Source organism: Aquarana catesbeiana, linkage group LG03 (genome assembly GCF_042186555.1).
Source record: "Aquarana catesbeiana isolate 2022-GZ linkage group LG03, ASM4218655v1, whole genome shotgun sequence".
Taxonomy (NCBI): Eukaryota; Metazoa; Chordata; class Amphibia; order Anura; family Ranidae; genus Aquarana; species Aquarana catesbeiana.
Genome location: NC_133326.1, coordinates 622,750,486 through 622,764,934, shown reverse-complemented (window position 1 = coordinate 622,764,934; position 14,449 = coordinate 622,750,486). Strand labels below are relative to the sequence as shown.

Sequence of the window (14,449 nt, the reverse complement as noted above, 5' to 3'; positions counted from 1 at the left end):
CTGTTTGCTTTATTAGCAGCAGCTTGGCATTGCATGCCATTGCTGAGCCTATCATCTACTAGGACCCCCAGGTCCTTTTCCATCCTAGACTCCCCCAGAGGTTCTCCCCCCAGTGTATAGATTGCATTCATATTTTTGCCACCCAAATGCATTATTTTACATTTTTCTACATTGAACCTCATTTGCCATGTAGTCGCCCACCCCATTAATTTGTTCAGGTCTTTTTGCAAGATTTCCACATCCTGCGGAGAAGTTATTGCCCTGCTTAGCTTAGTATCGTCTGCAAATACAGAGATTGAACTGTTTATCCCATCCTCCAGGTCGTTTATGAACAAATTAAATAGGACTGGTCCCAGCACAGAACCCTGGGGAACCCCACTACCCACCCCTGACCATTCTGAGTACTCCCCATTTATCACCACCCTCTGAACACGCCCTTGTAGCCAGTTTTCAATCCATGTACTCACCCTATGGTCCATGCCAACGCACCTTATTTTGTACAGTAAACGTTTATGGGGAACTGTGTCAAATGCTTTTGCAAAATCCAGATACACCACGTCTACGGGCCTTCCTTTATCTAGATGGCAACTCACCTCCTCATAGAAGGTTAATAGATTGGTTTGGCAAGAACGATTCTTCATGAATCCATGCTGATTACTGCTAATGATATCATTCTTATTACTAAAATCTTGTATATAGTCCCTTATCATCCCCTCCAAGAGTTTACATACTATTGATGTTAGGCTAACTGGTCTGTAATTCCCAGGGATGTTTTTTGGGCCCTTTTTAAATATTGGTGCTACATTGGCTTTTCTCCAATCAGCTGGTACCATTCCAGTCAATAGACTGTCTGTAAAAATTAGGAACAACGGTCTGGCAATCACCTGACTGAGTTCCCTAAGTACCCTCGGATGCAAGCCATCTGGTCCCGGTGATTTATTAATGTTAAGTTTCTCAAGTCTAATTTTAATTCCGTCCTCTGTTAACCATGTAGGTGCTTCCTGTGTTGTGTCATGAGGATAAACACTGCAGTTTTGGTTACTGAAGCCCCCCGATTCACTCGTGAAGACTGAGGAGAAGAATAAATTCAATACCTTTGCCATCTCCCCATCCTTTGTAACCAGATGTCCTTCCTCATTCTTTATGGGGCCAATATGGTCTGTCCTCCCTTTTTTACTGTTTACATACTTAAAGAATTTCTTGGGATTTTTTTTGCTCTCCTCCGCTATGTGTCTTTCATGTTCTATCTTAGCCATCCTAATTGCACCCTTACATTTCTTATTGCATTCTTTATAAATTCTGAATGCTGAGGATGATCCGTCAACCTTGTATTTTTTGAAGGCCTTCTCCTTTGCTTTTATATGCATTTTTACATTGGAGTTAAGCCATCCAGGATGTTTGTTCGCTCTTTTAAATTTATTACCCAATGGGATACATTGGCTAATGCCCTTATTTAATATGCTCTTAAAGCAAACCCATCTCTCCTCCGTATTCTTTGTTCCTAATATTTTATCCCAATTTATGCCTTTTAGCAAGGTTTGTAGTTTAGGGAAGTTGGCTCTTTTGAAATTCAGTGTCTTTGTGTTCCCTTCATGTTTCCTATTTGTGTGATTTATACTGAAACTAATTGACCTGTGATCACTGTTACCTAAATTGCCCCGTATTTCCACATCTGTTATCAGGTCTGTATTGTTGGTAATCAGTAGATCTAGTAATGTTTTATTTCTAGTTGGTGCGTCTACCATCTGACCCATGAAATTGTCCTGCAAGACACTAAGGAACTGGCGAGCCTTAAATGAATGTGCGGTTCCCTCCGCCCAGTCTATGTCTGGATAATTAAAATCCCCCATTATGATAACACTTCCCATCCTTGCTGCTAATCCAATTTGTGATAGGAGATCCGTCTCCACTTCCTCCCTCAGGTTAGGGGGCCTATAGCATACTCCCAGTATTATTTTCCCCTTAGCTTCATCCCTTTGGAGCTCTACCCATAAAGATTCCACCTCCTCCCTAGCCCCCTCAGTGATGTCATCTCTCACATTCACTTGTACATTATTCTTGATATATAGGCATACCCCTCCCCCTTTTTTACCCTCTCTATCCTTGCGGTATAGGGTATACCCTTGAATGTTTGCCAGCCAATCATGAGAGCTGTTGAAGCAGGTCTCTGAAATTCCCACAAAATCCAAATCCTCCTTGTACAACAGTATCTCTAGTTCACCCATCTTGTCCGCCATGCTCCTGGCATTGGTGAACATGCCACATAGTTTAGACCGGTCGCATATTGTCCTCGTATTGGGTGTTTCAAGATTGCAACTAGGACTTGCTACTATACTCACCTTGTGTTTTTGTGCTTTGGTTAACCTACCACTAATGCCCCCAATACTACCCTCTGGAATATCTTCCGCGCTGGCTATCACTGTCTCTGGACCCTCCCCCCCATCGCCTAGTTTAAAAACCCCTCTAACTTTTTGGCCATCTTCATTCCCAGCAGATCTGCACCCTCCTCATTTAGGTGCAGTCCGTCCCTTCTATAGTACCGGTTACCGACTGAGAAGTCGGCCCAGTCCTCCAGGAACCCAAACCCCTCCTTACTACACCAGCTCTTCAGCCACTTGTTTACTTCCCTAATCTCCCTCTGCCTTTCTGGTGTGGCTCGATGTACCGGTAGTATTCCTGAGAACACTACCTTGGAGGTCCTTTTCCTCAATTTAGCTCCTAAGTCCCTAAAATCGTTCTTTAGGACACTCCATCTGCCTCTGACTTTGTCATTGGTGCCAACGTGCACCATGACAGCCGGGTCTTCCCCAGCCCCTCCCAGTAATCTGTCCACAAGATCCGTGATGTGTCGAACCCGAGCACCCGGTAGACAACATACTCTTCGGCGCTTCAGGTCTTGGTTACAGATTGCCCTCTCTGTCCTTCTAAGAATTGAGTCCCCTACCACCAGAATCTGTCTTTCCTTTCCCTTTGCTGCCCCCCCACTCTCACTGGAGGAGTTCTTCCCCCGGGCAGCTAGGAGAGTCCCTCATCTCCAGCAGTGCTGGTCCCTGACTGGTTTCACCAATGTCACTCAATGGAGCGTACTTATTGGGATGCTCCAGTCCTGGATCGGCCTCTCTGGCACTTCCCCCTCTACCCCTCCTGGCTGTCACCCATCTACTCTTTGCTAGTGCCTGCACCTCTTTGTCTCCACCCGCCTCTGTGCTGGCCCCTGCCGGCACCTGCCGTGTACGTTCCTGGCTCACCTTTAGTATGGAGGGACTTCTCAGTGCTGACAGTTGCTTCCCCAGATTCAGAACCTGGGCTTCCAGGGAAACAATGTGCTTACATTTTGCACAGCAGTATTCGCCCTCGATCGGATGATCAAGGAACGCATACATGCGGCAAGATGTACAAAGAGTCGCCTCTCCACACCCGCCGGGCTTCGTACCTATTAAATTTAGTGAGGATTTGGGGATTTTACCCTGTCCAAATGACCTAACAGCTAGCTTCCTGGCACTAATACTCAAGACAATACACAGGTACACGACAATACACAGGTACACAACAAGACAATACACAGGTACACGACAATACACAGGTACACAACAAGACAATACATAGGTACTCACAGACCTACGTACACTCGCAATACACAAATACACAATACACAAGTACTAACGATCCACACACACTACTCAGACAACACTCAGATACTCACACTACACAGGTACTATGACCCCTGTTATAACCTCCTGTTTTAAACTCTGGTTTTTAACTCCCACTTATTCCAGCTCCACTTACACCAAGCTCCACAGCTTCAGACTGAGCACGCTCAGACTGAGTCCTACAACCAGTTAAATAGGCACCTGTGAGCAATTAACCACACCCCTTAATTGATAGACTGATGAAACCAGGAAAAAAAAAAAAAGCTATTTAAAAAGTGACAGCAAAAGGCAAATTAAAAACTAAAAGGAAAAGCCCCAAAAATGCAACCCAGCAAACAGACAGCAAACAGCGAACAGACAGCAAACAGCAAACAGACAGCAAACAGCAACAGACAGCAAACAGCAAACAAACAGCAAGACTTGTATACTCTAACTCTGGTTTTAACTCCCACTTATTCCAGCTCCACTTACACCAAGCTCCACAGATTCAGACTGAGCATTGTCTGACAATGAACAAACTCCCTGAACTATTCTGAATGACCATTTGTTTGCTCTACACATCTATACAAGTCAGATTGCCATCCATATATGGTTGAAGTCCCCTTCCATGCTTCTCTGTGACTACCTTACCTGTACAGTTTCTCAAGTATTTACATTGCTATGCATATTATATGCTATACTGCTATGTAGTATGTCAAGGACACAATTAGTAAAATATTTCCTTCCGCTTCCAATTATACTCAAATGAGGCAGCATTACAAAGCCATATAATGGTACCATGCTTTGTGAAATAAACAGTGGACAGAGGAATAAATGATTGCATGGAAATTATGGCATCAGAGTCAATGTGGTGAGTGATTTTAGTATTAGTATTTAGTATTAGCCCTGCCCTCTTCCAGCACGGGCATGTTTCACTTCCTTGGATGGAACCTTGACAGGCAAAGCATGTTAGGGTTCATGGTGTCTCCGTGAGGGCCCAACAAGCTCAATAACTCTTCCCACCCACTCTTACCTAACTTTAAATGTTTTTAAGGTAACTACATTGAGGAAGTGCTTGTACCTTGTGCTGTCTGCAAGTACCTGGTGTGCCTCCTATCTTGATCCCCGTGGTACCCCTTGGCTCTTAAGCCTAGGCTGTATACAATGCCTCAATGCCCAGGTTTACTTCTAGCCCTGCACCCTTCCAGCAAGGACAAAGATCACTGGAGGCTACCAGGTACCTACAAGCCACATTGCATTACAGCTCTGCCGGATAGGTTCATTTTTTCACCAAGATGTGGATCCATCTTAGTTATGATTCCTGTGCTTTACACCTATACTGTGCATGCAGGATTGAGTTGTTTTTGTATTACCATTGGCATTTTGTGCTACACATAGCAGGAATTGTGCTCATGGGATATTCCCACTTTGGCACATGCTTAAACCTTTGTTGTGGTACTGCTTGCGACTATACAACTATACAACCATGTTACCCCCACCCCAAAGCACCCCCCCCCCCCCCCATGTTGACAGCATTTGTCCTGGTATGGTTCAGAAGGGGGGAGTGGCACTCGCTGGTCCCCCTCCTTTCCTTGCCTGCCAGGCTGCATGCTCGGATAAGAGTCTGGTATGGATTATGGGGGGGACCCATGCTGTTATTTTCAGAATTTTCCATTGCCAGCATTCCTTTGTTTACATTTCAGCTCTCAGTGGGGAAGCCCGCTGACAGCTGATGAGTCATCGGTTGTTAAGGACGCGGCAGCCGGCTTTCCTGCCCGCTCCTTAACAACCAGCTATTCTTCACACAGAATTCTAATTGGTCGATTATTTTTCAAAAGATCCAAATTTGAATCGTTCTGAATATTTGGAATCGTTAGAAAACTAATCTACGAAACAAAACTTAAGAAATTTCAACAAAGTTCATTACTATTTCATTTGGAGATTTGCACAATTGTCTGATGTTTTATTGACATTCTGTGTTCCCAGATCTAAATTAGTTTTGTATCTTTGTTATGTAAGCAATAAAACTATGTGGAGAGACAACATTGGCCTGTCATAGTTGGGAATGGTGTGAGTAAGAAGAGGTAATTTTGTGTATTTATATGTGGGAGGTAGACAGGCTTCAGGGCATACGTCCTTTCTGCATTATATTCAGATAGAGTTAATTATTCTGTGAGAATTGGGCAGACGTCCAGAATTGTGTAACTGTTGTCTGGTTGGAGCTCAGTCACTGGTGATTAACACATTCGTGTGTAAATGTAGCTGAAGAAGCAAGAACATGTGCCAAGGGCAGATTCACTCTCAGCTTATTTTCCAGGCAGTGGAGTCAGTATTTTATTCCCGTACCCTCTGACCCACTGCTGCAACTGCCCATTGCGTTACTATCTTCACATTGCCTTCTGTAGATTCATCCCACAAAGGGCAGAAGTGGATTTCAATATACCTCACACTACAATGTAAAATTGACTACTCACCCCTCTGTTTCAATAATTTTATCAATTTTATGATGTAACAAAAATGGATTAAACATTAGCCTTTTCAGGGTAACAAATCACCATTGATGCGTTTAGAGCTGAAGTTTAGGTATGGCAATTTTTCCACAGCTACATTGCACACATCTCCTCTAAATCCTTAAGGTTTCTTAAGCTCCCTCCATAAATTTTCTATAGGATTAAGGTCTGGAGACTGGCTAGGCTACTCCATGACCTTAATGTGCTTCTTCTTGGGCCACTCCTTTGTTGCCTTGGCGGTATGTTTTGGGTCATTGTCATGCTGGAAGACCCATCTTCAGTGTTCTGGCTGAGGGAAGAAAGCTCTCATCCAAGATTTTACAATACATGGCCCCGTCCATTGGCCCCTCAATGCAGCAAAGTCAGGCCTGTACCTTTTAGCAGAGAAACAGCCCCAAAGCATAATGTTTCCACCTTCATGCTTGACTGTAGGGATGGTGTTCTTGGGGTCATAATCAGCATTTTTCTTCCTCTAAACACGGCGAGTTGAGTTAATGCCAAAGAGCTCAATTTTGGTCTCATCTGACCACAGCACTTTCTCCCAATCCTTCTCTGAATCATTTAGATATTCATTGGCAAACTTCAGATGGGCCTGTACATGTGACTTCTTGAAAAGGGGGACCTTGCGGGGGCTGCAGGATTTCTATCCATGGTGGCTTATTGTGTTACCAATTGTTTTGTTTGACTGTGGTCCCAACTGCTTTGAGGTCATTCACAATCTCCTCCCGTGTAGTTCTGGGCTGATCCTTCACCCCTCTCATGGTCATCCTTACCGATGAGGCAAAACCTTGCATGGAGCTCCAGGCAATTGATGGTTATTTTGTATTTCTTCCATTTGCGAACAATCATTTCAACAGTTGTCCCCTTCTCACCAAGCTTCTTACTAATGGTCCTGTAGCCCATTCCAGCCTTGTGCAGGTCTACAATCTTGTCCCTGATGTCCTTTGACAGCTCTTTGGTCTTGCCCATGATGGTGAGGTTTGAATAGAAGAAAGAGATTTTGTGGACAGGTGTCCTTTATACACCTAACAAGTTGTCATTAGTGTGCGTGGGAGCCAGAATTATTGTTGGTTAGTAGGGGATCAAATACTTACTTTACTCATTGAACTGCAACTCAAATTATAACATTTGTATCGTGTTTTTTTTTTTCTGGATTTTTGGTTGAGATTCAGTCTCTATCATTTTAAATACACCTATGATAAAAATTATACACCTTTCATTTCTTTGCAAGTGGGCAAAATTGCAAAATCTGCAGGGGATCAAATAATTATTTCCCCCCTGCTGTCTAATATTAAATAATTGCTTCTGCATTAGATTATTACTGGTTTTAGCAATAATGTAAGACTTAAGCTGTGAAGGGCAGGTGCAGACCGGCACGGATCCCACTCATACTACTGTAGTAGAAGATGCAAGTCTGAAAAAGAGGGTCACACACCGCTGGTATCATCAACAAGAAACTAATTCTGCCATGGTGTTCTGTCTGAGCAGTCTCCAATAAAGTTTCTTGTGGATGATACCAGCGGTGTGAACCCTCCTTTTCAACTAACATAGAATTGTATTATTCCCATAATAATTATAAGCAGATGTCCAGCACACCCCACCACCCTGCTTACTTCAGTTGTCAAGAGCCCCTTCCCCCCATCAAGAGTCCTCTGCCTTCCTTTACATTATAGTGCACCTCCCTTTGTGCTGCTGCTGGGAAGAAGCTGGGGGCAGAGGTGGGAAGCAGAAACTGCAGGGTCTGGAGGAGGACCAGAGGAGGGATGGAGTCAGTTGCCAGAGTCTGCCGAATGCTGAGACCAGGGAAGGCAGAGGCCAGGGGGTGCTGCAGGTGCACAGAGAGACACAGGATCTGTGGGTGGACCTCTGTCCTCCTCCCTGCTGCCAGCTTCTGAAACACTGTGCAGGATCTGGCAGAGGAGTTCTGTCCTCAAAAAAAAAATTAGGTAGTACTACGTATTACCAGGGGGGCAGACTTTTTAGGCTGAGAAACACTGGAGAGGAAGTGACCGTATAAAAATATAAATTTATTGAAAGTTACAAATACATAAAAGTAAGAATGAAGATTATAACATAAATGCATCTATGAATATTGTGCAGTGAGCCCTTGTATATCAAATACATACTGACATACAAGGGCTCACTGCACAATATTCATAGATGCATTTATGTTATAATCTTCATTCTTACTTTTATGTATTTGTAACCTTCAATAAATTTATATTTTTATACTGTCACTTCCTCTCCAGTGTTTCTCAGCCTAAAAAGTCCGCCCCCCCCGGTAATACGTAGTACTACCTATTTTTTTTGTCTTCATATATTTACGGACGTGGCCTATTTTTGCACTTTCTTCTTTGTCGAGTTCTGTCCTCCTCTCTGCTGCTGACTGCTGAAACAAGGTGGGGGTGGAAACGAGGGGGGTGCCGCAGCTGCACTAGAGGTGCGAGGGCCACACGAAATGGCCGGGAGGGGTGAATTTGGCCCACAGTCCTTGTGTTTGACACATGTTTCCTACACTAATGACAATTTGTTAAAGCACTGCAGGTAATAATCACTTTCCTTGATGTATGCATAATATATTTCTATAAACCTGAATTATTCTCTTTTTTCAGGTACCTCGACCAGGTTGCACTCCGTTGTCTGAGACAGGATCTACAGGCCCTGCAGAGAAAAATACACCAGTCCCATACAAAATGGAAATAATTGGTGGAGTGGTCGTGCAAACACCTCTGAACCAGGTTGGTCATATATGCACACACAGAAATACACCTGCAAAGCACAGTGGTGTGTCATTCTGGTTCTCTTGTAGTCTAGTCAATAATCTTTCATATTTTATGGAAACTGGAATGACTAGACATTGGCAATGGACTAAGCAGCCACTACAATCTTGAACATCTTTTGGGCAAGTTGAAAGCTCTGGTTGCATGACGAACAAATCTGTGCATGTATGCCATCCTATAACATTTATTTTCTCCTCTACGTGACACAGAAGATCAACATGCATGATTGTGGGCTCCTCATTGTTGAATTTAACACAGTAGGACTCAGCAGGAGGAAGGAGGTGTTGGGGTGTGTCAGACCACACGGAGGGTAGCTCATACTGCCAAGCATAAGAGTTTTCTGCTATGATGAGGGTAGGCTTACAAAAATAAAAATAAGACAATTATCACTTCCTAATTTGAGCCACCCTGCTTTGATTTGCATAATTTTCTCATAAGCTACTACTGGGATTTAAGTGCTGTTGTAGTTAAAAAAATTGAGCTGCAGTCTTATTGTGGCATGGGATAAAGCAGTGGTCCCCAAACTACAGACTGTTGCTTTAAAATGGCCCCTAGGGCAATATTCATCTCCCTGGTATGAACAATTCCATCCACTGACCCCAACTATTCCTCCCACTGACACCATTGTTGTGGCACTATTCCTCCCACTGACACCAACAATGGGACACTGTTCCTCCTACTGACACCAACAATGGCACACTGTTCCTTCCACTGACACCAACAATGGGACACTGTTCCTCCCACTGACACCAACAATGGGACACTCTTCCTCCCACCGATACCAATGACAAGAAAAATATTCCTTCCACTGGTACCAGTGATGGGCCACCTTTCCTTCCACTGACACCAACAATGGGGCACTATTCCTCACATCGACACCAATGATGGAATACTATCTGTCCCACTGACATCAATGATGAGGCACTGTTTTTTCCACTGAAACCAAGAATAAAGCATTATTCCTTCTCTTATTAGCTACAGGCAGTAGGTTGTTTTTTTCCCACCAACCACCAATTGTATTGTATATTTTTGCTGACCACTGAGTTTTCTACTCCTACTGACCACAATTCCCCCCCCCATAGTCTTAGGGACAGTGACCTGGCCCTTTGTTTAGAATGTTTAAGTACCCCTAAAATGGAGTATACATACAACTATTTAGTTTGTGGGAACATCTTCCTTCCACATACCAAACTGTACAACAAGGAAAAATGTCTATGTACTGAGTGTCAGCATGGGCACTTATAGTGTCCGATGGAGGTGCATGTGACAGTGTGATTACATGGGAGACCAATTGAAAGACAAAGCATTGTCGCCCCACAACAAGAAGTACTTGAGCAACGTACTATATGATAGGATTACTAAGTATTATCTAAATGAAAACTGCAGATTTGAAATGATTAAAAATTACTTTTGAAATTACCTTAACATATTAAATATTATATGAGATTTTAGTAATTAGGTCCTACTTTTACGAACATATAATGTTGTATTTTTAAACTTTATCATGCTTTACTAAAGAGATCCTGTCCCAGACTATTCATTTCAACAAAATCTTTTCATGTGATAATATGTGCATTTAACATACACTATATTACCAAAAGTATTGGGACACCTGCTTTTGCACGCACATCTACTTTATTGGAATCCCAGTCTTAGTCCGTAGGGTTCAATATTGAGTTTTCCCACCCTTTGCAGCTATAACAGCTTCAACTCTTCTAGGAAGTCTGTCCACAAGGTTTAGGAGTGTGTCTATGGGAATGTTTAACCATTCTTCCAGAAGCGCATTTGTGAGGTGAGGCACTGATGTGGAGGAGAAGGCCTGGCTCACAGTCTCCGCTCTAATTCATCCCAAAGGTTTTATATTGGGTTGAGGTGCAGGCCAGTCCAGTTCCTCCACCCCAAACTCACTCATCCGTGTCTTTATGAACCTTGCTTTTTGCACTGGTCCAAATCATTTGGTGAAGGGGGGATTATGGTGTGGGGTTGTTTTTCAGAAGTTGGGTTTGCCCCCTTAATTCCAGTGAAGGGTAATCTTAAGGGGTCATCATACCAAGACATTTTGGAAAATTTCATGCTCCCAACTTTGTGGGAACAGTTTGGGGATGGATGGCCCCTTCCTGTTCCAACATGACTGCGCACCAGTGCACAAACAAGGTCCATAAAGACATGGATGAGCGAGTTTGGGATGAAGGAACTTGACTGGTAGGCAAGAGTCCTGACCTCCACCCGATAGAACACCTTTGGGTTGAATTAGAGCGGGGTATGCGAGCCAGGCCTTCTTGTCCAACATCGATGCCTGACCTCACAAATGCGCATCTGGAAGAATGATCAAACATTCCCATAGACACACTTCTAAACCCTGTGGACAGTCTTCCCAAAAGAGTTGAAGCTGTTATAGTGGGCAAACTCAATAACGAATCCTAACACTCTGCAACCGCACCGCAACTGCCAGCCAGAGCATTTGGGAAGCATTGTCACAGACTTGAATGGAAGGCGTTGAAAGACTTCAAACATCTCCTGACTCAACATGAGGCTTCAATTTTGAAGCGACGCAATTTGTTAGTGTGAACAGCACTGTGTGCTGACTATTGTAACTTGTGTTTTTAACCCCTCTCAAATGCCTGCTTTTAATGCCGGTGTGAAATTAGCCTTAGATGTACTGATGATATCACTGTTTAAAGTTTGCATTGTTTAGGGTTATGTGATCAAGCTCCTATCTAATTTTGAGTGGTTTAAATTCTCGGTGAGTTTTCAATAGAGTTCCAGTTTGCACCTAAGCTAGTGTCGTCTAGTTCTTGGGTGCAATTCTCAGCTATAATACCTGGTACCTGGTTCCAGAGGTAAGCAAACTGTATTTTGGCAGAGTCGCCCAGGCGGGGTTCCAGGCGGTCCATTACATGTCTCTTTACTGGGCTTTTATAAGTTTTATCTTCCCAAAGAAAAATCTCCCACCCTTCACAATCACGCAATATTCATATCATCAGTTTTTGGCAGCACCTATATTTGTGAGCAACTTATTTTAAGGATAAAGCACTTGTAGGGCAAAATTAAAACCAAAATAACTAATTAACACCTTGAAAATTCATTTAGACTTGCTACTGCATCTATCGTGGGGATGAGCTCAAAGTTCAGGTCTTCCCCCGGTCGCCAAACAGCGAACATTATAGGGCGTTCGTGGAAAATTTGAGCGCCACAGAACGCCCCATAATGCCCATAATGCAATCGCAGTGCATTGCTGTATGATGATTGGCCAAAGCATGCACCTGACCTGCATGCTTTGGCCAATCACAGCGCGCTCTGCTAAGAGAGCCATAATTGGCCAAAGGCAGGGTGCCTTTGGCCAATCATGGCTCAGGGGGGCTAAGTCCACGCCCCACACTATATAAGGCTGCTTACATGGCAGCTGCGTGTAGTTTTATTGGCGTGGACAGAGAGATAGCTTGATTTAGATTAAGTAGGCAGGTTATTTAGTTAGTGACAGTGTATTTGATATATATGTATACAGTCAGTCTAGTGTGTGTATATATATATATATATATATATATATATATATATATATATATATATATATATGGCTTTTTTTCAGCAGGAACTAGGGGGAACTCAGTTCCACCACCTCTGGCATCAGGTCTTCTGCTCCCTGCTCACCACTATCACTTGGTAACACTGAAGTCTAGCTTCTGCGTTTACAAGTGATAGCTTATCTCCCAGTAGCTCCCACAGGTCAGATCTCCTGCGCAGATCCCACTGAGTGCCTGACAGGGACAAGGGAGATACAGAACAGGTGCCCAGGGTTCAGTGCTGTCATAGGCAGGAGAGGGTGCATGGTAGGCTGCACCCTCTGTGGTCTCCATTTTTTTCCCTGGCGACCAGTTGTTGATGCTCCTACTGCATGATCCCCCTTGCAAGTGACTGTAGTATAGTATAGTATGCTGGGAGGTACTACAGCCGGATAGGTGTTTCAGCTTAATATTGCAACAAAGGTAAGACATATGACAGATGGTGAAGCTTTTAAGGAGGGGGGAGAAGATGAGGGCAGTGGAGGGAGGGGGTTGTATGCAGAGGGAAGAGCTACTATTTGATGCCATTTGGCAGGTATGTGTGTGTGGTTGGCATGGTTGAGTTCCTGCACCTATTCTCTGAGAAAAAAAGCCCTGTATATATATATATATATATATATATATATATATATATATATATATATATATATACATATACATATATATATATACATATATATACATATATATATATATATATATATATATATATATATATATATATATATATATATATATATACATATATATATATATATATATATAGTCTGGTATTATATCTATACATACAGTTTCTACTACATTTCTGGTGGTGTACACAATACAGTGCAGCCGTAGTACAGTTTCTACTACTTTTCTGGTGGTTTACACAGTACACAATACTGTGCAGTTGTAGTACAGCTTCTAATACAATGCAGGCGGTGTACACAGTATCTAATACAGTGCGTACAGTTTCTACTACACTTCTGGTGGTGTACACAATACACAATACAGTGCAACCGTCGTACAGTTTCTAATACAGTGCAGGCAGTGTACACAGTATCTAATACAGTGTGTACAGTTTCTACTACACTTCTGGTAGTGTACACAGTACACAATACAGTGCAGCCATAGTACAGTCTCTACTACACTTCTGGTGGTTTACACAGTACACAATACTGTGCAGTTGTAGTACAGCTTCTAATACATTGCAGGCGGTGTACACAGTATCTAATACAGTGCGTACAGTTTCTACTACACTTCTAGTGGTGTACACAGTACACAATACAGTGCAACCGTCGTACAGTTTCTAATACAGTGCAGGCAGTGTACACAGTATCTAATACAGTGTGTACAGTTTCTACCACACTTCTGGTGGTGTACACAGTGCACAATACAGTGGAGCCGTAGTACAGTTTCTAATACAGTGCAGGCGGTGTACACAGTATCTAATACAGTTTGTACAGTTTCTAATACTCTTCAGGCGGTGTACACAGTATCTAATACAGTGTAGTGTGGTGTTGCAAAATAAAAAATACATCATGTCCAGAAGGCCAGCAAGGAGAGGCAGACGCTCACAGGCCACTAAAAGAGGGCAAGCAGCCTCTGTGTCTACAGTCAATAGTGGTGGTCGTGGACATGGTGCATCCTCTGCAGGTGGCCGTGGGGCACGCTTGTCCTTATTTTCTGCTGCTGGCCGTGTTATTGAGCCAGAACATGCAGAAGAGTTGGTGGAGTGGATAACAAAGCCATCCTCATCCTCTGTCACCCAGGCACAGAGTAGTTTGCCTTCCAACGCAGCTGCCAAAGCAGCCTATTCCACCGGCTCCTTGTCCACAGTCACTCCTTCCGTAGCCCCACCATCATGCACGGAGGAGTCCCCAGAATTATTCGACCACAGTGTCGGGTACATGCTGTTGGAGGATGCGCAGCGATTTGAAGGCTCCAATGTTGGTTCCCAGGTTGAGGAAGGGAGTAACGTGAGCCTAGAG

General features: G+C 43.4%; 1 protein-coding gene across 3 annotated transcripts in view; it reads left to right on the top strand.

The window, feature by feature from the left end:
• PLEKHA2 (pleckstrin homology domain containing A2) overlaps positions 1 to 14,449 on the top strand; it is a 195,392-nt gene that overhangs the window by 116,591 nt on the left and 64,352 nt on the right. For all 3 annotated transcript variants that reach the window (XM_073622353.1, XM_073622352.1, XM_073622354.1), the window contains exon 6: positions 8,752 to 8,877. In XM_073622353.1, coding sequence (XP_073478454.1) covers positions 8,752 to 8,877 — 126 coding nt within the window. The remainder of the gene's footprint in view (positions 1 to 8,751; positions 8,878 to 14,449) is intronic.